Here is a 22,687-nt window from a genome sequence, read left to right on the forward strand (position 1 = left end):
AGAGACCTGGAACATCTGTATATACTCAGGGCACTTGAGGTAACTGAAGGACGCTGTAGGCTCTGATCACCTGGCGCCAACCTCCTACCTGCTATAGGCAGTCTGGTCCAGGGATAGGGACCCTCCCCATTGGGCAGGGTCAACTTGGGGCACAGTACTATGGTATCTCATGTCTGAGGGCAGCAACTCTGTGTCCTCGTCTGAGGATGTGCCCATGGCTAAAGCCATCTTCATCGGGGTGAGCAGTCCTTGCCTATCCTGCCCTAATGGGGCAACAACAGGTGAGCAGTCGTCTCCAGTCTCCTGATATGGCCCTAGGATGGGGTCCTACTTCCTAACCCTGGGCGTGAGCATCCCAACTGCTGTGTGGCCTGGAGAAGGGGTGTGATGGTAGTGACCGGCAGATATGAAATTGGTTGGGGGAATGGGGGACAGGTTGGTACTCAGCTCCATGGGGTCAACTCCTCCCTTGAGAGTTAAGGGCTTGTGGTCAGTGAGGACTCTCGAATGTCAGAGATCTCTTCTGCAGGCAGGAATGCCTGTCTGCCATGAGACATGTCCCTTGTATGGAGGTAGCTAGACCAGGAATTGATCCGATGTCCTGTCGCTGGAGTGCCTGGTGGCCCTGGGCTGTGTTGGTTCTCTGTCCCCTTCCCATTGGACTGCTGACTGGGTGCCCCTTCTCCCACAGTACTGGAAGGGGATCCAGGACCTGGGGTCCAGCAACCAGGCCTGGGTGGACTTCCACTGGCTCCTCACCCACAAATCGCTCAGGTCCTTCCCAGATCCCCCTGCCTCTCTCTGTACCTAGGAAGCCCGTCCCCTCTTCTACGAAGGCCTCCTTTCCCTTCTGTCTCCCGTCAGCTGGCGCCATCAGAGCTGGCTGGTTTCGCAGCCTGTCAGTCACCCCACAAATCCTCAGCAACAATTCCGTGAAAACCCCAGACTAATCAGAGATTAGTTCAGTATGTCCTGTATGTCCAAGCCACACTCTCTCCCCAGATCCTAATCACTCCCGTCCTCCCTGCACCCGCCACCCCAGAAAGAGGCCCCTGGCTGTCTGTGAGCACTAGTTACTTCACCCTGCACGGAGCCTGGCACCTGTTGGTGGTCACTCTGAGCTGACAGGGCTGTGTCCTCGGAGGAGCCTGGCTTTCCCTCAGAGGTCCCTGGCTCATGGGTGACTACCAAGCTGTGGTATAAGGGTTCCGTAGTTACTAATGAAGGACACATATGACCACAGCAGAGGACAAGGAATGTCCACCCTAGGCCTCAGCGACCCTCACAGCAGCCCCCAGGCAGCCTCCATGGTCACTCTGCAGGAAGGTAGGAAAACAAGCTCCATCTCTGGTGCCCGAGGAGACTAAGGCCCAGCCTAGTCACGTTTCAGTGGTGAAGGAAGCCACCAAGAGCTGCAGTAAAGACATCAAAGACAGTTCAGAGCAGGGTAGGGGACATCAGTTTGTCCCTGCAGCTCACTTTGCTGAGAGTTGAGCAACTTCCCGGTCATAGCAGGGACACGAGGTTTAGGTGTCAGCGAGGCCGGAGTCACACATAGCTAGGCAGTACCCAAGGTGTGGTCCATCATCCCTGTCTCAGCTCCAGGCTCTGCTGCAGAAGTCCCGACGGCCTCTCCTGGCTGCCACAGGCTTCATCCCTTCCCTCTCCCAGAGGGAGATTCCTGGGGAATTCCAGTCCCCTGGGATTTCTTGTTTCACACTCTGACACCCAAAGGGAAGGACTCAGATGTCTCTTTAGACATATCATATGTCTTCACTCCTGCTAGGCTGAGTACAATCCTCTTCTGCTTCCTCCTCCTCCTTTTCTTCTTCTTCTTCTTCTTCTTCTTCTTCTTCTTCTTCTTCTTCTTCTTCTTCTTCTTCTTCTTCTTCTTCTTCTTCTTCTTCTTCTTCTTCTTTTTTTCTTCTTCTTCTTCTTCTTCTTCTTCTTCTTCTTCTTCTTCTTCTTCTTCTTCTTCTTCTTCTTTTTCTTTTTTCTTCTCCTCCTCCTTCTTTTTTGTTTTTTCAAGACAGGGTTTCTCTGTGTAACAGTCCTAGCTGTCCTGGAACTCACTCTGTAGACCAGGCTGGCCTTGAACTCACTGAGATCCTCCTGCCTCTGCCTCCTGAGTGCTGGGGTTAGAGGCGTGCGTCATACTGCCCGGTCGACCATCTTCCTTTTAGACCATGATGTTGAGCTCATTCACAGCGCTGTGTAGCCACCGCCAGCGCCCACCCTAGAGCCCCCCCCTTTCCACCTGAATAGTCTGTCCCTGTTAATACCGTTACTCTTCACCCCTCCTGGGCCCCAGAAACCTGTTTAACTTCTGTCTATGAACGTGACAATTCTAGGGACACTCCCCCCCGCCCACACTTTAGGTAGATGTATGGCATTTACCCATCCGTGGCTGGGATTTCACTTGTCATAATATTCCCAGGATTTACTTATGTTGTAGTGTGTGTCAGAACTGTTTTAAAGATTTCATTTGCATTTCTGTTGGTGCTTTTGGAAACCAGATGAGGGCGTGAAATCCTCTGGAACTGGAGTTACAGGTGGCTGTGAATCACAGGATGGCCTGGTGTAGGTGCTGGGAATGCAGTCCTTTGGAAGAGCCGCGAATGTTTCCAACTACTGAGCGTTTTCTCTAGAACCAAACAATTCCATAATTGGTTTGTTTTTTGTTGTGAGTTTGTATTTTCCCTTTATGCTGAGCTGAGCACTGACCCAGGGTTTTGTGTTTGCTGGGTAAGAGAGCTAGACCCCCAAACCTCAGCGTTATTTTTAAGGTCAGATGAGAGTCCATTGCATGGACGGTGTTGAGATTTTCTGCACATGTTGGCTCTAGGAACAAGGCAGCCGCATTTCCTGGAGCCCGTTTCTGTTACGAGATAGAAGTGGACCTGCTGATGGTTTAGGGATCCAAACTTTAGCGTCTGGAGAGGTTGGTGTTCTTTTCCACACTAGCCACAGCAGTTCACATCTCACCAGCAGTACACAAGAGCCTTCCTGGGTGTTTTAGAATCTGCCTGGTGGGTACGAGGGGGGGGGGTTTGGTCACGTTTGCTTTTTCCTCATGATGGATGGTGCTGGGTGACTTTCCTGTACTTTCAGGCATTTGTTTGTCTATTTTTTTAAATTACCCATTGAGTTGAGTTTAAGTAGGATTGCTTGCGTAGGTAAGCATAGGCGTGGGGCTATTTAGTGGAGTATAAGCAACTTGTCAGTGGCTACACTGGGGTTAACTGGGGACTGTCACTAGTGAGACCTTGGAGATTGAAACCAAGTCACCCTACACCATGTAGCCACCCAAGAAGCGAGAGGTAACAAATCATGAGCCTCATGGTAAAGTGTAAAATAATCGAAATGGGTTAATTTAAGATGTAAGAGTTAGTTAATAAGAAGCCTGAGCTAATAGGCCAAAGAGTATGGAATTAAGAGCAGCCAGGGAGTGGTGGTGCACTCCTTTAATCCCAGCACTCAGGAGGCAGAGGCAGGCGGATCTCTGTGAGTTCGAGACCAGCCTGGTCTACAGAGCAAGTTTCAGGATGGACTCCAAAGCTACAGAGAAACCCTGTCTTGAAAAACCAAAATAAATAAATAAATAAATGAGACTCGGAGTGATTATTTCATAAGCAGCTTTGGGAACAGGTGGGTGGAAAAAACACATCCAGAGGGACCAGCGGGATGGAGAATATTTGTGGCTACAGGCAGCTTTAGGCCTAAGACTTTATTCTTTATATTTCATAAATAATATTGTACCCCAAATGTTTTGAAACGGAGTCTTAGTAGGTGGCCCTGGCTGTTCTGGAACTCACTCTGTAGACCAGGCTGGCCTTGAACTCACAGAGCTCTGCCTGCTTCTGCCTCCCAGTGCTGGGATTAAGAGTTTGCACCACCACCGCCCAAAAGCCTCACTGATCTTTGCACAGGTCACTTGCGGTCTGCAAAGTTACGACGTGTTCGTTTCTACGCATCACCTGGTGCAGAGCTGCCAGTCTTGCTTCTGTCTCACAGGTACTTCCTCCGCCGTGGTCACTGTCACACGCTTCGTCCTTCCCAGGCACCGGCAGCTGCCTCAGAGACACACAACGCATACAGCTCAGTCCAACAGCGGAAGGAGTCAGTCCGCCATGCACCGCCACGTGGAAGAGCCTTGGGAATTCCGTGCCGAGTGACAGAGCCAGGCAGGAAACACAACACGCTATGGACTCTATTTTTAAGTAATGTCCAGAATAGGCAGATCCACAGGGACTGGGCAGGGGTCACAGCTGCGTGGGGCTCAGGGAGGGGGATGGGCCAGTTTCCTTCTGGGAGGAGAGGACGGCTCTGCAGGGGGCATTGGTGATGGTCACACAATAGTTTGAGTGTGTAAATACTAGGAACTACTAGTTCCTCTGCCTTGAGATGGTTAATTTTATGTTATGTGGATTTCACCACATAGCATACAGAATGGGAAGGGATGCTTTGATTTCCTTTTATTATTTTATTCTAATTTAGGCTGGCTTGTATGCACCACCATGCTTGATTTACAAGGTACTGGGGATGGGACCGGCGTCCTTATGCGTACTAGGTAAGCCCTAAACCAACCGAATTACACCTCCAGCTCTTTTATTTATTCTTGTTCACCTGGGACAGGGTTTTGCTATGTAGCCCTGTAGTCTGGAACTCGCGCTGTAGAATAGGCTTGCCTTGAATTTGCCGCAAGCCTTCAGCCTCTGTCTTCTCAGGGCTATCCAACAACAGACTAGGCTAATGTCTTCAGGAAAACAAAAGTCAAAGAAACAAGCGTTAGGGGAAATGATCAATCTCACTCAGGGAGGGGAGGCAAGAGGCAGGCACCACGCAGCCCTTCAAGGGTCCTAAAGCTTGCCTTGCCCTTAGCTGACGGATGGCCTCTCTCATAGCCTCTCTCTCTCTCTCTCTCTCTCTCTCTCTCTCTCTCTCTCTCTCTGTGTGTGTGTGTGTGTGTGTGTGTGTGTGTGTGTGGTTTTTCAAGACACGGTTTCTCTTCATAGCTCTGGCTGTCCTGGAACTGGCTTTGTATACCAGTCTGGCCTCGAACTCAGAGCTCCACCCGCCTCTGCATCTCCAAGTGCTGGGGATTAGAGGGATGCGCCACCACGCCCAGTCCTGCTGGCCTGTCTCTTGCGGGTCTCTCTAGTGTCCCTGCTGCTGAAGTTGCCCCTTTAGTCACTGCCTTGGCCTTGGCCTTGGCCCACAGGAACCACTTCACAGCTGTGGAAACACCATACTGCCATTTCCCTGTCCCCCTGGGGGAGCTGTGATGGAGCTTGCTGTACACCCTCTCTTCTGAAGCAGCTGACACAGTCTGCCTCCCGACACCAGTGTTCCCAGCAGCCTGCCCTACTGGAAGGGGGACAAGCTCTTTCCCAGGGAGCTGTTTTTATTAAAAGACAGAGCCCCCAAATCCCAGCCTTAGACCTGGTTTGTCTTCTGGCTCCTGACTAGCTCTGAGCTCTGAGCAAGGGCTTTACCTTCCTGGAGAGGCTAAGGTGTCTTCGCACCTTTGGCAGGCTGCTGGTGTCTCTTTGGCCACACCACCAGCTTCTTGAACACAGCTGTGATAGGTGAGGCTTTTCCAGGACTGAGGGCCGTCTCTGAGAATGTTGGGACAGAGACAGTCCCCTCCCCAAAGATAGGGACAATATGAGTACAGTGGTCACCCTGGCGTTCCTCTCCTCCATAGAGGCTATGCCCCGTGGTGTCAGCATCAGCAGTGGGCTGGGGTCATCTTGCTATGTACATGTTGCAGTGCCTCAGTTTCTCTCTGTGCTCTCAGGAGGTTCACTGGTTGAGTCAGTGATGTGCCTGGAGGTGCCCATGGTGGGATGTGGACTTTCCAGGCATGGGATGTCCACTGTGTCCACTGTTTCCAGCACACAGGTTTGTCTGCTCCCTCGGGGGAGCCTAGCAACCACACAGAAATGCTAATGTGTTGGGGTTTAAATGCTCAGAGTGCCCAGAGAACAGCTGAGTGGCTAAGCATCTGCATAGAAAGCAAAAGGCCTGGATTTCGATCCTAAGTACTTCTGTACTATACACACTTACACACACACACACACACACACACACACACACACACAGTGGGGCGGGGAGAGATCAGTCTAAAGTACTACCTAAATCCAATAACCTCAGAGGCAGAGGTTGCTGTCACACTTGAGACTTCCAGCCGAAGAAGGAACACCTGAATTCCAGGAGAACAAGGAAGCACCCTTGCCAGAAGCCCTTGGAAAGAGTGTGTCCTCCCTACACCCCAATCTGAGACTTGGAAAGATGAGTCCTGTAGCCTCAAGCCACCATTTGTGTCCTTTCTCTCTGGCAGTCCCAGGACACTTATGGGACACCCTCTTCCCATGCTCCTTCTCCATGCCTTCTTTTCCCCAACCATACCTCCTCCCTGAGCACCATGGTCTCATTCGGCCACAGGGACCCTGGTGGAGCATCCCAGGGCAGGAAGAAGGCAGGATGCAGGACGGTTTGGCTCCTGTGCTAAGAAAAGATGTCTTCTTTTTCACTGAACTGGGACTATGGGGCCTGGGAGGTTTGGACAGGTGACCAAGAACACTAGGCCTCCCATGCACTGTCTTTAGCATGTGCTTTCTGCTCAGAATGGCCAGGATGAAGGTGCAGGGTGGATTCTTGTTGGTGGCTGTGGCCTCAGGCTCTAGGGGCTCAGCTGTCTCTCTGCTTTTGCAGTTACTAAAAAATGGAATATTTTACATGTCTTTTTTATGTTCTTTAACATAAAAATGGCCTCTTAGAATACTGCATTGAGACATAATCACTATCACTAGGTTCTTACCAACTTTACTAAGATGTCAAAACCTGAGACTCGGGCTGGAGAGATGGCTCAGAGGTTAAGAGCACTGACTGCTCTTCCAGAGGTCCTGAGTTCAAATCCCAGCAACCACGTGGTGGCTCACAGCCATCTGTAATGAGATCTGGTGCCCTCTTCTGGCCTGCAGGCATACATGACATGCAGACAGAACACTGTATACATAATAAACAAATAAATCTTTAAAAAACAAAAACAAAAACAAAAAAAAAAAACCTGAGACTCACTGCCACTGTACTGGGCAAAGAGCTGTGACTGACTGTGATCCCAGCACTTCTAGAAGTAAAGGCACGGGGATCAGAAGCTCAAGGTCAAGCAAGGCTGTGGTGATGGTGGTGGTGGAGGAGGTGGTAGTGGAGGTGGTGGTGCACAGTTTTAATCCAGCATTCTGGAATTCTGGAGGCAGAAGCAGCTGGATATCTGAGCCGAGGCCAACCTGGTCTACAGAGGGTTCCAGGACAGTCAGGGATACACAGAGAAACCTCTCTCTCTCTCTCTCTCTCTGTCTCTCTCTGTCTGTCTCTGTCTATCTATAGATTTATATATGTAATTATATATAAATTATATTATTATAATTAAATTATTACATATAATATGTTTTATATATTATATATAACATATATAATACAAAAGCAAGGTTAACATTGGCTACATAGCTTGGGTCCAGCCTGGGCTCCCCGACACCCTGTTTCAAAAATACATGAAGAACACTTTGTTGAACACTTTGTTGTTTTGTTTTTCCAGACTGGGTCTCTCTGTGTAACCCTAGCAGTCCTGAGCCTCACTCTCCCCTTGAACTCAGGGATCCACCTCCCCCTGCCTCCTGAATGCTGGGACTGAAAGTGTGTGTCACCACCGCACAGCTTGAATGCTTACATTTTAAAGTCTGTAATTCAGGGATGGCAAGATGACTCAGTGGGTAAAGGCACTTGCCTCCAGTCCTGCTGACCCGAGTTTGATCCCAGAAACCCACAGAAGGAAGGAGAGAAGTGACTCCCAAAAGCCGTTCTCTGACCTGTTCGCATGCACCATGACCGGCATACACCTGTGCACATACACAATAAATAAATGGAGTATCTTTTTTAAAGTTGACGATTCGGCGGGGCTTTGTCATTGCCTCCACGTTCAATGGGTGGAGCTGGTCGGTGGGTTCGTTGGGCTTGTGGCTGCCACTTTTACCCAAGTCCAACACATCTGTCCTCAGCTCCACAAGGAGCCTCGTGGTCACCCCGCACTTCCCGTCTGCGGCTGGTCTCTGTGGATGGGGCTGCTCTGGACATTTGTTCCTGTAAACAGAACCACGGCCCCCGCGGCCTCCTGACTGTGCGGCCTCCTGACTGGCCTCCTCACAGAGCAGCCTGTTTTGGTGGCTCATCCCATCGGGACAGCACACGTCAGCGTTTCAAGTCTGACTGGACAGTGTGACGTAGCTGTGCATGGACATGACTGCTAGGTTTTGGGGTCCCCACCCCAATTTTTCTCTGAGGTGGGGGCCTCATTAACTCACCCTCTTCTAGGTCTAGCCTCACCCTCTAGCTCGCTGAAGGCTCCTAGTGTGCTCCTCCTCCTCTTTCTCAGCCCAGCCTTCTTGTCCAGGGCCTCCTCTCTGCCTTCATTCCTAGATGTGCCTGCCACCTCTCCCATAAGCCTGGCCCCTGCCAGGCCACGCTCTTGAGGTGTACTACCCCTCACATGGGGGCAGAACTACAGAATGTCCTCTGACATCAGAGTATACACACTGAAGGGTGTGGGAACTCCATGACAACCCTGCCCAAGGAACAGGGAAGAGCCACACACCAAAGTCCTCTTACCTAGAGGTGCTTGCAGCCCGGCCCCTTAACTTGGGATGAAGTTAGTTCATGAACCAGTCATCATTGGTGACTCCAAGAATACCAGGTCTGCCTCCACCACTTTTCCATGGGGTTCCAAGAGGACTGGAAACTCAGAGTCCTCTGAAACCTGGCCAGCCATAAACTCAAGGCCAACCCCAAAGACCACTGGCCCTCCAGCTGAACTGTGTTGGGTCACTGCTGCTGACAACATGGGCAGAGATTATTACCCCAAATTTCACAAGCGTCATGTTCGAAAAAGCAGGGCAGGCCCTGATCTCTCTGACTCTGCTGACCCTAACCATTCTGCTGCTCCTGTTGCTGCGGACCCTCTGCTCAAACACCTCCACTCCCTCAGGCTTCCAGTTAGCATAATCCCCTTGCTCTCCAACTGCGGACCCCAAGGATCTCCGTAACTAGACCGAGAATGAATGAATGAGTGACCCTATGACTGTCCAGAACCCCAGAACTGCAGGTGACAGCCCCTCTTCGTGCCTCCGCCTACTCGCCGCCAGGCCCGCAGCTGCGTCGCAACGCTGCAAGATGGCGCTGCGGCGGGGGGGAGGAGGGGCGCAGGGCACAGCAGCGTCCGTGCCCGGCGCCGCCGCCCGCTCCAAGCGCCCTGGCCGATCTGTGCGGGTAGGGGCGGCCGTTCGTCGCAGCGTGGCACAGTCGCAGGCGGTTAGTACAAAAACAGTTTCCCCCGCCTCCACCAGCACAAGCGCCTCCCGACAAGCCCCCCCCCCCAAACCTGCGAGTGACCCGGCGTCTCCAAGCTGCTGGGTGCCCCCATCTATCTCCGTGCACCCTCTGCTACTCAGCAGGACCCCGGCTCCGCACCTCCATGTCCACTCCTGTCCATAACCTCCTCCATGACTCTTGGCCTCTGTGACAATCCCCACGACCTCAGTGACCTCTTGAGACGCCCACAGCGTCCATGCCTGGCAGGCTTTCAGTCTCTCCCTCATCCAGGGCTGGATCTTCATCTCAGACCCCTGAGACCTCCGACCTCCGACCTTCATGCCTCCCGCCTCTGCCGCAGTTCCCTGCTCCAAACCCCACACCCACTTCCGTGCCGACCCCTTCGGATCCCCACAGCTTCGGGGGGCCCCCCACTGCCTGCATCTCAGCACCTCAGTGTCCCTCCCCTCTCTGTGCCCTCGTCTCCATCCCGGTAGCCCAGGCCTCCAAACCCCTTCCCTCCGCCCACACCCTTCGTCTGCTGGGACCTGCGGGTCCCTTCTGTGCTTGTGTCTCCACTCTGGGCTCCACAGATCCCGCAGCATCAGCCTCTGTCCCCTCTCCCTATCCTACATCCTTTAGTGTCCCACAACCTGTATTCCCCTCTTTCTGTCTCTGTCCCCACTCGTTCCCCCCAGTCCCTGTGCCTCCCAGCCTTCATCCCTCTCGATAGCCCCATCATCTGTGCACTCCTAACCCCTGCCTCCGTGCTGCTCAGCCTTCATCCTGCCTACCCCTTGTCCGGGCTTCCGTGCCCCCTCCCCATCCCTTAGTGTCCCACGACCTACGCTCCTCCCCTGCCTCTGTTCCCCACTCTGTGTCCCCAGTCTCTATGCCCTTAATCTTCACCCCCATCATCCCATAGCCCCCTGCCTCTGAGATCCCTCTCCTTCCCCCATTGTCCACGACCTGCGTGCCCCTTCCCTGCTTTGTCCCGGCTCTGTACCCCCCAAACCCTCGTGCCCCCTCCTCCATCCCCCCTCCCACTCCGTCCCCCCACCTCGCGCGCGCTCCCGCGTGTTTTCGGACTGCACCAGCCGAAGCCCCGCGGCGCCGCGGCGGCGGGCGGAGGCGCCTAGTCTGTCGCCGCCCCCACTGGTGCCCGCGCTGCGGCGGTGGCTGGGGGCGCTAGGAGCGGGGGGCCGTGCGCTCCGCACCTGCGGAGGCCGCTGGACGATGATGCCGGGACGCTGGCCCAGGCCGCGGGCGTTCTGAGCCTGAGCGCAACGCCGGCCCCGGGGATGCCCATCGCGCTGCTGGCCCTGGCCATGTCGTCGTCCTTCTTCAACCCCAGCTTTGCCTTCAGCTCCCACTTCGACCCGGGTGAGTCCGCGCGGCGCCCTCGGAGGCGGCCTTGCGGCTGCAGCTGCCCCCCCACCTGTCTTCCCACTGCCGACATGATGCTGCTGGAGCCACGGTTTCCCATTTTGCCTGGAAATTAACCCTTTCTCTGCCCTGAGTCCCCGCAGAAGAACAGGGACCGGCGAGGACCCACTACAGGTCTCCGGAGGTGGGCAGGCCTTGGGGCCAGACCCTCTGCACAGCCGGCCCCTTCAGCTCTGGCTGGCAGCATCAGCCCCTGTCTCTTTGGATGCTTCCCTGGCGCAGGTAACTGGGACAAGAGGGCCTGTGTTGGCCCCAGGTGTCCCGGAGAGAGGTTGCCAGGACTCAGGGCCCTGGGGAGGTGAGGGGTGTTCTGCAAGGCAGGGTAGGAGCCCAGGCCCACTGTGGGAGCTTGCTGGTCCATGTTTTGGTGCGGAAGGCCCCTTCCCAAACCTGCCGCTGGTTTCTACAAATCCCTGTCCAGCCAGTCCCCCACCCCCACCCCGGCAGCTTGTGGTGGGTGTGTGTGGGGGGGGGCCAATGAAGACCCCTAACATGAGCCCACCTGAGATCCCCCTCTAGAGAGGTGGTACCGACCAGCTGGCTGCACAGGACCTGGGGGTGGGCCTCTTGCTCCACCTGGCTTGTGGACACAGGGATAATGTGTTTACCACGGCTGCCTGAGCAGGGTGGACAGCTGTGGAGGGCAGAGGGGGCTGTGGCAGCTGTCTCTAACGCAGATTCTGTTTGCTTGTCCTGAGTGGGAGGGTAATGAACCTCTCTGTCCTGGAGTCCCACCCACATGTCCCCTGGGCTTTCGCTTGGGCTGCAGAGCCCAAACAAAGCCCAGCTCACACGTGATGTCTCTCCTGGGTCTCCCTCCTGGAGTGGGGCCAGTGTGTGCTGTGATGCACCGTGTCCCCTGGGCAGGACTACATCTGAAGGCATTTGCTACTAGGGAGGGGGCTGATGGGAGCTGCCTTCTGGGCCTAGGGCTGTCAGTGTCCCTTGTTCAGAAGTGACTTCCTGGTTGACCCAAGGGGCTTGAAGGTCACCATTTACCATTTAACCAAAGGCACAGACCCTAGCAGCAGTGACTGTGTCCCACTAAAGCTAGGGCAGGAGTGGAGGTGCCTTGAGCAGCAGCTTCAGGCCCAGACCCCCTTTAGGGACAGATATCCTCAGCATCAGGGTTCCAGGATGTCCCCCATCGCAAGCCTTACCCAGTACTTGGTCCTTCCTGCAGAAGGCTACTCCAGACTAACAGACAGGTGGCCCTAGAGCTATTTGGATAGGGGTGGGGCCTAGGCTGCTCACAGGAGGGAGGAAGCCCTGCATCCTCCCACCTGCCCAGACTTGCTCTGGTGGCTTGTCACCCCTTCCTTCTCTAGGGTGCCCAGGACAGAAGCGCCCCTCCCCCACCTCGGAGCGACTGCAGGCAGCTCTTGCGCAGTTGATCTGTGTAATTACAGTGTGTTGGTGTAATGATCTAGCGGGACGGGAGAGCTGTGTGCCTATGGACATGGTGCCCTTGCTGCCCTGAGGGCTTGGATGGTGGCGATGGGGGACTTACTGGGGAGCAAGGCCAGTCCTGAGGGTGCTGGAGGGAAAGATGGGCTCCACTGCCCTCCCACTAAGTCTGTGCTCACAAGCCACTCTGCCATCAGAGTCCCTGTGTCTGTCTGCTTCTCTGGGCTTCTGCTTCCCCTTTCGGGAAATGGAATGGTGATGCCTATGGCTGGCTCTGGCTTGGAGGAGGAACCTGGGGAGCCATTTGTGAGGGTGAGGAGGTATGGGCACAATTGGTGCCTGAAGGCCCCTGTGCCCGCAGAAGCTGAATGGCTTTTTTCCATGTCCATAGTAGGGAGAGATGGTCTATCTGATGTTGTTGAAATTAGAGTCACCAAAACTCAAAGGAAGGCTCGTGTTTGTGTGGTTGAAGAATGTGTTTATGAGTTCTCCAGTGCTCCCCGACAGTCCCCTGACAAGCCCTTGCACCTATGGCCAGGTCTTCAACATTATAGGACTGTCAGGCAAGTTTGAAGTGGAGGCTGTTAGCATGCTGGGCCCCACAGCCACACTGGACGGGACAGGTTGCTGGGGCTGAACATAATCATGGGGTGTCATGGCTGGGCAAGCGCCCAGATGGGCCTGCTGTGAAGTCTGACTCTGTGCCCCATTCCCTGTCACCCAGGATGTGGGTGACCATTAAGGATTTCTTGGCAGACCCTACTCAGTGGCCTCTTGGCTGTGTGCTCTTCGGCCATTCCCTAAATCTCTCTGAGAGCGCTCTCCAGTCAGGCAGAGCATGACAGGCAAGGAAAAGGGGTGACAGGGGGTCATGGAGGACAAGAGCAGCTGGAAGGGGTAGGAGCTGATGACCTTGAGTGAAAGGTAGTCAGCTCACACTGAGGCAGGGGACTGACCTTGTTTCTCACTCTCCTCCTCAGTGTGCCTGGTGCAGCTAAGGGAGCAAAAATGGGTCGGACCTTAGGCGGGGATGTTTGCTGGGGCCTGGTACTGTCGCTGGTGTCGCTAGTGACCAGTGCCGTTAGCAGTGGTGTAGGGACTCCAGTGAGGTGCCTCCCTTGGAGGAACCTGCACTCCCAGGATACTTTGGGACTGTCCCGCATGCCGGGGCTGGGGGAGCCCTAGCCCCCCCCCCCACTATTTGCTCACTTCCTGACGTCTGACCCCCCGCTCTGGTCCTTAGTTTGCTTATCTGTAAGGTGGTCCATGTGGTGCTGTGGAGCACTGAGCACCAGGCAAGGCTGGTCAAGGCGGCCTCTGCCGGCTTCCTGCCTGAGGCAGGTGGGCTATGGAGCTGGCAGCCACCCTGGCAGCTTGCAGAAGCGCAGAGAAGGCATGGTTGTCCCTCTCCGCTGTCCGCCATTGCCCGCTTACCCTGCACGGTGCCCGCTGCTCGTTATCTCCAGCCCCTCAGCCTACATCCTGGTCCCTGCTCGAGTCTCCCCCCACCCCACACTGTGGGCTCCGAATGAAGACCCTGGCTGTGCCTCTCTGGGGTGTTGTTTCCTTGGTGCCCATGTGGGACAGGGTATGGGACTGGCATCCCTGGGCTTGTAGTGACTGTGGCAGAAGACCTAGGGCTGAGTGGCACATGGTTGGGTATACTTGGGACTTGGGACAAAGGCAGCCCTGAAAACGAGCCAGGGAGTCCCCAGGAGTACTAGTCCCTGGCTCACAGACGGACTTGGAATATGGAAAGTTGTGACTCCCTGAGTGACACCCTCCTGATCGCCACTGGACCTGGTTGAAGGCACCAACTGGCCAGGCCTTCATAGCAGTTGAATGTAGGGTACAGGGTGCTGCCTCTGGCTTCTCACCCTGCCTCTGGGCCCCGTGACAGGAGGCTTAGGGCCTAGATTTAAGACCGACCCTACCTCAGTATGACCTCCTCTTGATGAGCCAGCCATTAAAGCTTGTAGGTTGGGGTGACCAGGCTGAGAGGTGGTTCAATGCTGGCAGTGGCTATGTACAGGCTGCTTCTATGGGAGCAGTCCAGCGAAACCACCAGAGGGCGGTCACAGAACCCTGGGGCAGGGGCAGGAGACGTGTGGGGTTTCTGCTGCTCTCTCCAACATTCCCTAGTATGCAGGCTCCTGTACATGTGTGGCACACACAGACATGGGCATAAACATACCTGCAACACGCACCTCCCACATGGCGATTGAGACAGGCATAGTCGGACTGGCAGGACCTAGGCATGTCCGTGTCCAAGTGTGTACCTGCACACATGTACCTTGTGTGCACAGTGTGCAGGCACCTCTGTGGGGGACTCTTGTGGGTGTGAGCTCCCTTCTCCCTTGTCTTGTTCTGCAGGACACAGGGTTCTTTGCCTGAGCTCCACTGTTCCGTCTCAAGGGTTCTACAAGTGTGTGCTCACTTGAGAGGTATCACCGGGACTATGACCCCTTCAAAACCTCAGGGTGGGGTGAGCCCTAAATCCAGTGGCAGATATCCTGCTAAGAGGATGCAAAAAGGAGGGGTGTGGGGAGAGGTATTGGAGCCAAGCAAAAGCACTGCTAGCAGAGGGCTGCCGAGACCCCAAGCTGAAGAGCCAGCAGAGCCTTGTCCAGTCCTCCCTGAGCCACCTGCCACTGCCAGGCTTGTCACGGGGCCAGGAAAGAACCGTTCCCACAGAAGCCACCAGTTTGGGGATCTTCACCCAGGCAGCCAAGGCATTTAGGTATAGTAGCCCTCAGGCCTAGGGACCAAGGCAGGAGCTGGCAAGCCCGCAGTTGGCCACGCATCTGTGTATATGTGGCGGGTCCTGGTGGCTAATGTCCTTGATGTCTCTGGCACCTGTCCTGCACTCATGGAGTACTTCCTGAGGGTGGGCTGTGCCCAGTGCTCTGCCAGGCCCTCCTCCCGGGACTGTGGCCACCTGCCTTTCTTTCATGGCTATTGAGACGGGGACGGACTAGGGTCAACTGGACGGAAGCCCGAGGCAGACCATGAGGGGACCTGCTCTTATTGTTCAAAGGACAGGGGTTCTGATGTCTGTTCCCAGGTAGGCTGAAGGCTATGTCTATGGTGGGGAGACCCCTGTGTCACCCCTTGTTCTTGTCGTGTGATAAGCTGGCTCATAGTGCCTATTGGGGCTCTGATTTCATGTCCCTGTAGTCTGGGCCTTGCCTGCCTGTCACAGAGGAACTAGTGGCAGTCGGACCAGTGGTTGTGGCCTTCCCCACCCCCAGCTCAGGAAGCCAGCAGAGGAAATGAGGGCAGTGGCCGAGGCCGGAGCCAGTTCCCAGGCTGACTGTCTGGGTGGACGGTTGCCTGAGGACTGTCGCAGGAGGCAAAATCACGTGGCATCCCCTGCCTACTTCCGTCAGGGCCAGGGCTGGAGCCAGAGCGAGGGTCAGGGGGCTGGGACGTGAATGGGGTGGGGTTTGGAGTTCTCGAGAAGGCCACTGTGGGTGGAGCAAAGCTGGAACCTCACAGGAGCAGCACCAGAACCGGTATGTGGGGACTCCGGAGGGCTCCGGCTACTCTGTTCCTGTCGGACTGGGGGTGGAGGGAGGACACATAGTTCATCAGAACTCTGATCCAGTAAGGACCCTACCAGAAGTCCTGAGCAGTCTCCAGAGTGGGCAAGGCCTCTGTAGTCGGTGGGCTGGGCAGTCAGGGTCATCGGTCACAGGTAGATGAGATGAAGCAGGCACCTTTCGCAATGGGGGTGGCCTTGCCTGTCTCTATACCGCCGCCCCTAGGTTTGCATGGGCCACCACCTTCTCTCCGGGACAGAGTCCAGCACTATTTACCAACCCAGGTCCCTGGGAAGGTCTCCTCTTGCCACTGGTCTACTGACTTGGGGACATGACTTGGTAGCCCTGACCAGCTGGTTTTGGTTTCCTGTAGGGATCACCTGCCTGCTTTGTGAGACTGATGGGTCTGGGAGCCAGGCTCCCAGGCTGGGCACTGAGGCTGAGCATTGAGGTCTGTGGATGTCTGTGGAGGCTGCTGTCCTTAATCTTTGCAAGGCTGACTGCAAAGTCCCATTGCTCACTGGGACTTCTGCCTTCCCACGAGTCTTATTTCCTAAGCTTCTCCTCCACTCTCTGTGGCACTTAGGGGGGGACCCTGGGAATGGTGTGCGCCCATCGGGAACTCACCGCTGAGCTGCACATCTGGCCCTGAAATTGACAAAAGCCGGGCGCGTTCCCTTTCCCCTGCACCCAGCCGATCCCGAAGCTCGTGCCTTGCTCCGAGCAGCAAGGGTACCTGGGTGGGGTGACCTAGGCAGGAGAGCTTCGGTGGTTCTCAGCTGCAGCCAGAGTTCTTTGATTTGTCAACTGGAGATATGGGGCTGTTCGTGGGACACCGTGTGCGGGGGGTTTCCTTGAGTTCCCCATCTATTGCTAAATGGTGCGCACATGCTTAGGTGTTGATGAGGTTCTGTGGCTTGTGTCCAGTTGGACACAGCCATGAGGCCACACTCTAGGCCCTGGCAACCCCCTTGGCCTGTCCCACAGAGCCACGTTCTGGCTGCCTCAGGTCTCTGCAGGTCATCCACACCTTAAGAACAGAGCACCAGAGGTGGCTGCTCTGGAGGTTAGCATTGGGTTCTGTCCACTTTGGGCTGTCTCTTGTGGCACTCCTGTGTCTTCTGGAGAGACACTCCACTTCCTTCATTCCCTCTTTCCTTTTCTTTGTTTCTTTTTTTTTAAAAAAAATATTTATTTATTTATTATGTATACATAATTCTGTCTGTGTGTATGCCTGCAGGCCAGAAGAGGGCATCAGACCTCATTACAGATGGTTGTGAGCCACCATGTGGTTGCTGGGAGTTGAACTCAGTACTTTTGGAAGAGCAGGCAATGCTTTTAACCACTGAGCCATCTCTCCAGCTCCCCTCTTTCCCTTTCTCCCTTCCTTTTCCCCACCCCCCTTGGTGTTCCACCTACATCTGCTTGCCCCTCCCTCCCCTTTACTGTGACTTCATTTGCATACCATACACTCATCTGTGAGAACACAGAATTCATGGCTTTTAGTATTTTTAGAGTTGTGCGGTCTTTACTATAGCTCATTTTGGATATTTTGTCTCCTTAGTAATCACCCAGCACCCTGATGGCCATGACTCCCCATTTCCTCTCACCACCCTGCCATTCCTGTCCATCTCATGACAGCATAGTCCCATGTCCTGTGTCGCTTGGCCTCCTTGGTCTGTTTCTGATGAGCACATACCGCAGGAGCTGGCCTTGACACTGTTCTGTGGCTCCCCCTACCCCTGCAGAAGATCTCACTAGGCACTGAGAGCCTCTCCGAGGCTGCCTGGCTACCCTGTGGCCCTGTGAGAATTCTACTCCAAGGCCCTGTGTAGAGTCTACCCCGTGGCCCTGTATGGATTTTACCCCATGGCTCTGTGTGGAGTCTATCCCGTGGCCCTGTGTGGATTCTACCCCGTGGCCCTGTGTGGAGTCTACCCCGTGGTCCTGTGTGGATTCTACACCATGGCCCTGTGTGGAGTCTACCCCGTGGTTCTGTGTGGGTTCCACAAAACCTTGGTTGTTTTGGGGACACGTCTGTAGGTTTGGTTTGCCCTCCTCAGTGCATGCATGGTGACAGCTGCTGACCTGTCTGCTTCCTTGTCATCCCGACCTGTCAATGGCCGCAGTGCGGTATAAGGCAGGGTGGGCACCTCTGGCCAGCCTGATGGCCACAGTGGGAGCGTTTGCTCCGGACACTGGCACACTTACCTCTTTGTTCTAGGGAGCCACACTGACCACTCAATTAGTCACTTCCTGGGCACCAGTGGGTACCGGTCATTGTCTCTCCTGACCCTGCATTCACAAAGCGTTGCTGAGGGGCACTTCTTGCTCTTGAGGGCAGATGACAGGAAGAGATGACCCACTACTGCCCTTAGCCTGTCCTGCCCACACACGCCTTCTCCTGCCCGTCCTGCGGGCATGGAACTGCCTCATTCTCTAACCAGGGCCTCCTGTTACCGAGGGTGACGCTGTGGCAGCTCCTCAGGAGCTGAAATTGCCGTCCGTGTCAATTTTTTTTCCTTCCAAGTCCTGTCCAAACATGGCTAAAGCTGGTGTGTTTGGTGCATTTCTCAGTCTAGCTGGGTTTCTTGCTTGGCCAACCACGGCTTAGGTTGGGCATCTCACGTGTGAGGATTAGAGAGTTCCAAGATGACCAGAAAATCAGGCCAAGGGGTGTATGTCAGAGAGCTGAAGTTTGTCCTTCTAGAAGGAACGGTGTGTGTAGAACAGGGAATTGCTTGGGAATGGAGCTATGGGGACCTTGTGTGACTATGACCTTGCCACTCCCACCAAGCTGGGTGGCTGTCGGGGTTTTTGGGATGTGGGGCACAGAAATATGCTGAAAACCGCTCCACCCTTGGACCTGTCTCTGGGGCTCTGAGAAGCTAGAGAAAGGGGTGAGGGCTAGGAGGCCAGACTTGGCTTTGGCTTTGATATCTGTCAGTGGAGGTGATGTCACCTGTGAGCGGCCTGCCGTTGAATTTCCGTCTGTTTCTGGTCCTCTTGGTAGACTTGATTCCAAGGTGACCTCTGGAGGGTCCGGGAAGGCAGGCATTGGAGTCTTGAAGGAGATTGCTAGGTGGCCCTGTGGGAGTCCCTGCAGTGTGTAGACGCTGTATTCAGTCCAAAAATAGAGGGGGGTGGTGCTGATCCCAGTGAGTGCTTCATGGAGACCTTAGGATGAGAATACGTGTGTGTGTGTGTGTGTGTGTGTGTGTGTGTGTGTGTGTGTGTGAGCACTCATAGGGGATCCCTATGAGGAGGTCTGTTGGGGGCGAGTGCTCATATGAACACATGTGCACACCTGTATGTCTGTGTGCGTGTGGAGCACAGGTACTGTGTGCCTGTGTATGCATAAGGGAATGTAAGCGTGTTGTGCACATGTATGTGAGCATAAGTGCATGATGACCCAGGGATGGGGTGGTGAGCATGTGTGTAGCTGTTGGGTACACATGTGTACCTGTGTAAATGCATATGTGTCTATGCATCTGTCTGCAAGTGTGAGGATGGAGGAGTGTGTGCCCACCAGAACCCTAGCCTTTCCAGAACCCTTCCACCCTCCCCGTCCCGAACTGTACTCTTGGGCTTCTTTGTGCAGATGATCATATTATTCCATGTTCACATGGATGACAGAGAGGGTGACAACTCAGTGGAGCTGATCCATGGTCTGGAAACAAAGAACCAGGTCAGGCGTTCATGTAGTCTTTTTCTTGTATCCACCTGCCAATCAGCTGTCCCTGTAGCCCTGCCAAGCTGTGTCTGCCTCCTGCAGCCCCTCCTCAAGGGACAGGGCTGTGGGAGGCTTGCTTGGAAGCCTGGCTGTGGGTCTGTCTGCAGTGGGATCCTCAAGGCGGTGGGCTCTGGTCTAAGGATACTTTGTGCTTATTTGCCCGTCCTTTGGGAGAGCGGCTGCAGCTACTTTGTAGCCCTTGGGCACAATGTGCTGCTGTTTGGGAGAGGTTGTGCTGTAAGTCAAGCTCCGCACCCAGCCTCCTTGCACACTGCCCAGCATTCCATGTGAAAGCCTGCCCCTGCCTTGTGTGCTGGGGCTGAGAAGGCCGGGGAGGCACCGGGTGGACAGTATTAAAAGTTTTTGACCTACCTGGAGGTGGTGGCGCACACCTTCAGTCCCAGCACTCGGGGGGCAGAGGTAGGCGGATCTCTGTGAGTTCGAGGCCAGCCTGGTCTACAAGAGCTAGTTCCAGGACAGGCTCCAAAGCTGCAGAGAAATCCTGTCTGGAAAAACCAACCAACCAACCAAACAAACAAACAAAAAAAATTTTGGCCTTTGATGGCACAGTTTTCTCTCAAAGGCCCCTCAAATACTATCTTACCTGCTGGGGGACTGCTACACCTTGCTACACCTGCCTCAGTTTTCCCCCTATTGGTAGTCAGGGCAGAAGGAGAGCCTAGGAAAGGCCCATGATGCTGGGAAAACATTCTGGTCATTTCTGCTCTGAGCCTGGGATGTCCTGTGGAGAGGACATGTGTCCTGATGGTCATCATGAATGAGAAGTAGGGACCAAGGAGCTAATGATGTAGGGAACACAGTGGCGTTGATGCTGTAGAGAACACAGTGGGGCCGATGCTGTAGGACACAGTGGGGCTGATGGTGTAGGGGCCACAGTGGGGCTGATGGTGTAGGGGCCACACTGGGGCTGATGGTGTAGGACATAGTGAGGCTGATTGTGTAGGGAACACAGTGGGGCTGAGCTGGTGGTCCTTTCTAGGACCCCTGACTTCTACTACAGTTCAGCAGGAACAATAAGGGGTTCCTGGGACAGACCCTGGACCCTGGCCTTGGTCCTGGACACCTAGGACGTCTGCTGCCTGGGTCTCCTGGCTCAGTCTTGTGTCTGCTTTGGCTGCTGCTTTCTTCCTGTTTGAGATTCCCTTTGCTTCACAGGGGAGAGTGGAGTTGGCGTCAGGGTCCTCAGATGTCTGCTGCTCCCGGGTCTCATCTCCAGGTGGAAGCAGGCTGGAGCCAGCTGCATTGACAGTGTCGGGGATATTGTGTCCTTGGAACCCCACAGTGGCACTGTCACAGACTCCAAGACCCTAGGTTAGGGGTGACTTTTGTTCCTCCAGTACAGCATCTGTGTAAGTGTGGCCTTTGTTCTGGGAGATTTGGGTAACTTTTTAAAAATTTGTATTGAGCTCTATGCTTTTCTCTGCTCCCCTCCCTGCCTCTCCCCTCCCCTCTTCAATCCTCCCCCAAGGTCCCCATGCTCCCAATTTACTCAGGAGATCTTGTCCTTTTCTACTTTCTACTTCCCATGTAGATTCAATCTATGTAAGTCTCTTTTAGTGTCCTAATTTTTGTCTAAATTCTCTGGGATTGTGGTTTGTAGGCTGATTTTCTTTGCTTGTGTTTACAAACAACCTATGAGTGAGTCCATGTGATATTTGTCTTTCTGTGTCTGGGTTACCTCACTCAAAATGATGTTTTTTAGCTCCACTCATTTTCCTGCAAAATTCAAGATATCATTATTTTTTTCAGCTGTGTAGTACTCCATTGTGTAAATGTACCACATTTTCCTTATCCATTCTTTGGTCAAGGGGCATTTAGGTTGTTTCCAGGATCTGGCTATGACAAACAAAGCTGCTATGAACATAGTTGAGCACATGTCCTTGTGGCATGATTGAACATTCTTTGGATATATACCCAAAAGTGGTATTTCTGGGCCTTGAGGAAGGTTGTTTCCTAATTTTCTGAGAAATCACCACACTGACATCCAAAGGGGTTGTACCAGCTTGCATTCCCACCAGCAATGCAGAAGTGTTCCCTTTTCGCCACAACCTCTCCAGCATAAGTTGTCATCAGTGTTTTTGATTTTGGCCATTCTTACAGGTGTAAGATGGAATCTCAGAGTTGTTTTGATTTGCATTTCTCTGATGACTAAGGATGTTGAGCATTTCCTTAAGTGTCTTTCAGCCATTTTAGATTCCTCTGTTGAGAGTTCTCTGTTTAGGTCTGAACTCCATTTTTTTAAATTGGATTATGTGATCTTTTGGTGTCCAATTTCTTGAGTCCTGTGTATATTTTGGAGATCAAACTTCTGTCTGATGTGGAGTTAGTGAAGATCTTTTCCCATTCTGTAGGTTGCCATTTTGTCTTGTTGACCATGTCCTTTGCTTTACAGAAGCTTTTCAGTTTCAGGAGGTCCCATTTATTAATTGTTTCTCTCAGTGTCTGTGCTGCTGGGGTTCTATTTAGGAAGTGGTCTCCAGTTCAATGAGTTCAAATGTACTTCTCACTTTCTCTTCTATAAAGTTCAATGAGACTGGCTTTATGTTGAGGTCTTTGATCCATTTGAATTTGAGTTTTGTGCATGGTGATAGATATGGGTCTGTTTTCATTCTTCTACATGTTGATATCCAGTTATGCCAGCACCACTTGTTAAATATGCTTTCTTTTTTCCATTTTATATTTTTTGCTTCTTTATCAAAGATCAGGTGTTCAAAGCTGTGTGGATTGATATCCAGGTCTTCTATTCGGTTCCATTGTCCTCCTGTCTGTTCTTATGCCAATACCAGGCTGTTTTCAGTACTGTAGCTCTGTAGTAGAGTTTGAAGTCAGGGATTGTGATGCCTCCAGAAGTTCTTTTATTGCCCAGGATTGTTTTGGCTATCCTGGGTTTTTTGCTTTTCCGTATGAAGTTGTGTACCGTTCTCTCGAGGTCTGTGAAGAATTTTGCTGGGATTTTGATGGGCATTGCGTTGAATCATCCTGCTTTTGATATCTTTGGTTGTGGCTACTTCAGTTAAGTGTTTTCAGTTATTGTGTTGTGTATATGTGTTCATGTTTATGTGCACATGTATGTGTGCACACATGTGTATGGAAGCCAGAGATTAACATGAGGTGTCTTCCTCAATCACTCAACACTTGGTTTTGAGACAAGGTCTCACTGAACCTGGCGCTC

General features: G+C 53.5%; 1 protein-coding gene across 6 annotated transcripts in view; it reads left to right on the forward strand.

Moving 5' to 3' along the window:
- The first annotated feature begins 10,503 nt into the window (after window positions 1–10,503).
- The window catches only part of Lmtk1 (lemur tail kinase 1), a 38,149-nt gene continuing 25,965 nt past the window's right edge, over window positions 10,504–22,687 (forward strand). The window contains exon 1 of one of the 6 annotated variants that reach the window (XM_087909662.1): window positions 10,504–10,749. In XM_087909662.1, the coding sequence (XP_087765788.1) occupies window positions 10,668–10,749 (82 nt within the window). In that variant the 5' untranslated portion in view covers window positions 10,504–10,667. Of the gene's footprint in view, window positions 11,035–15,607; window positions 15,735–22,687 lie in introns of those variants that run through there. The other 5 variants (XM_087909658.1, XM_087909660.1, XM_087909659.1 and 2 more) reach the window with 5 other exon arrangements.

Source organism: Myodes glareolus, chromosome 9, assembly GCF_982192425.1.
Source record: "Myodes glareolus chromosome 9, mMyoGla1.1, whole genome shotgun sequence".
NCBI classification, from domain to species: Eukaryota; Metazoa; Chordata; class Mammalia; order Rodentia; family Cricetidae; genus Myodes; species Myodes glareolus.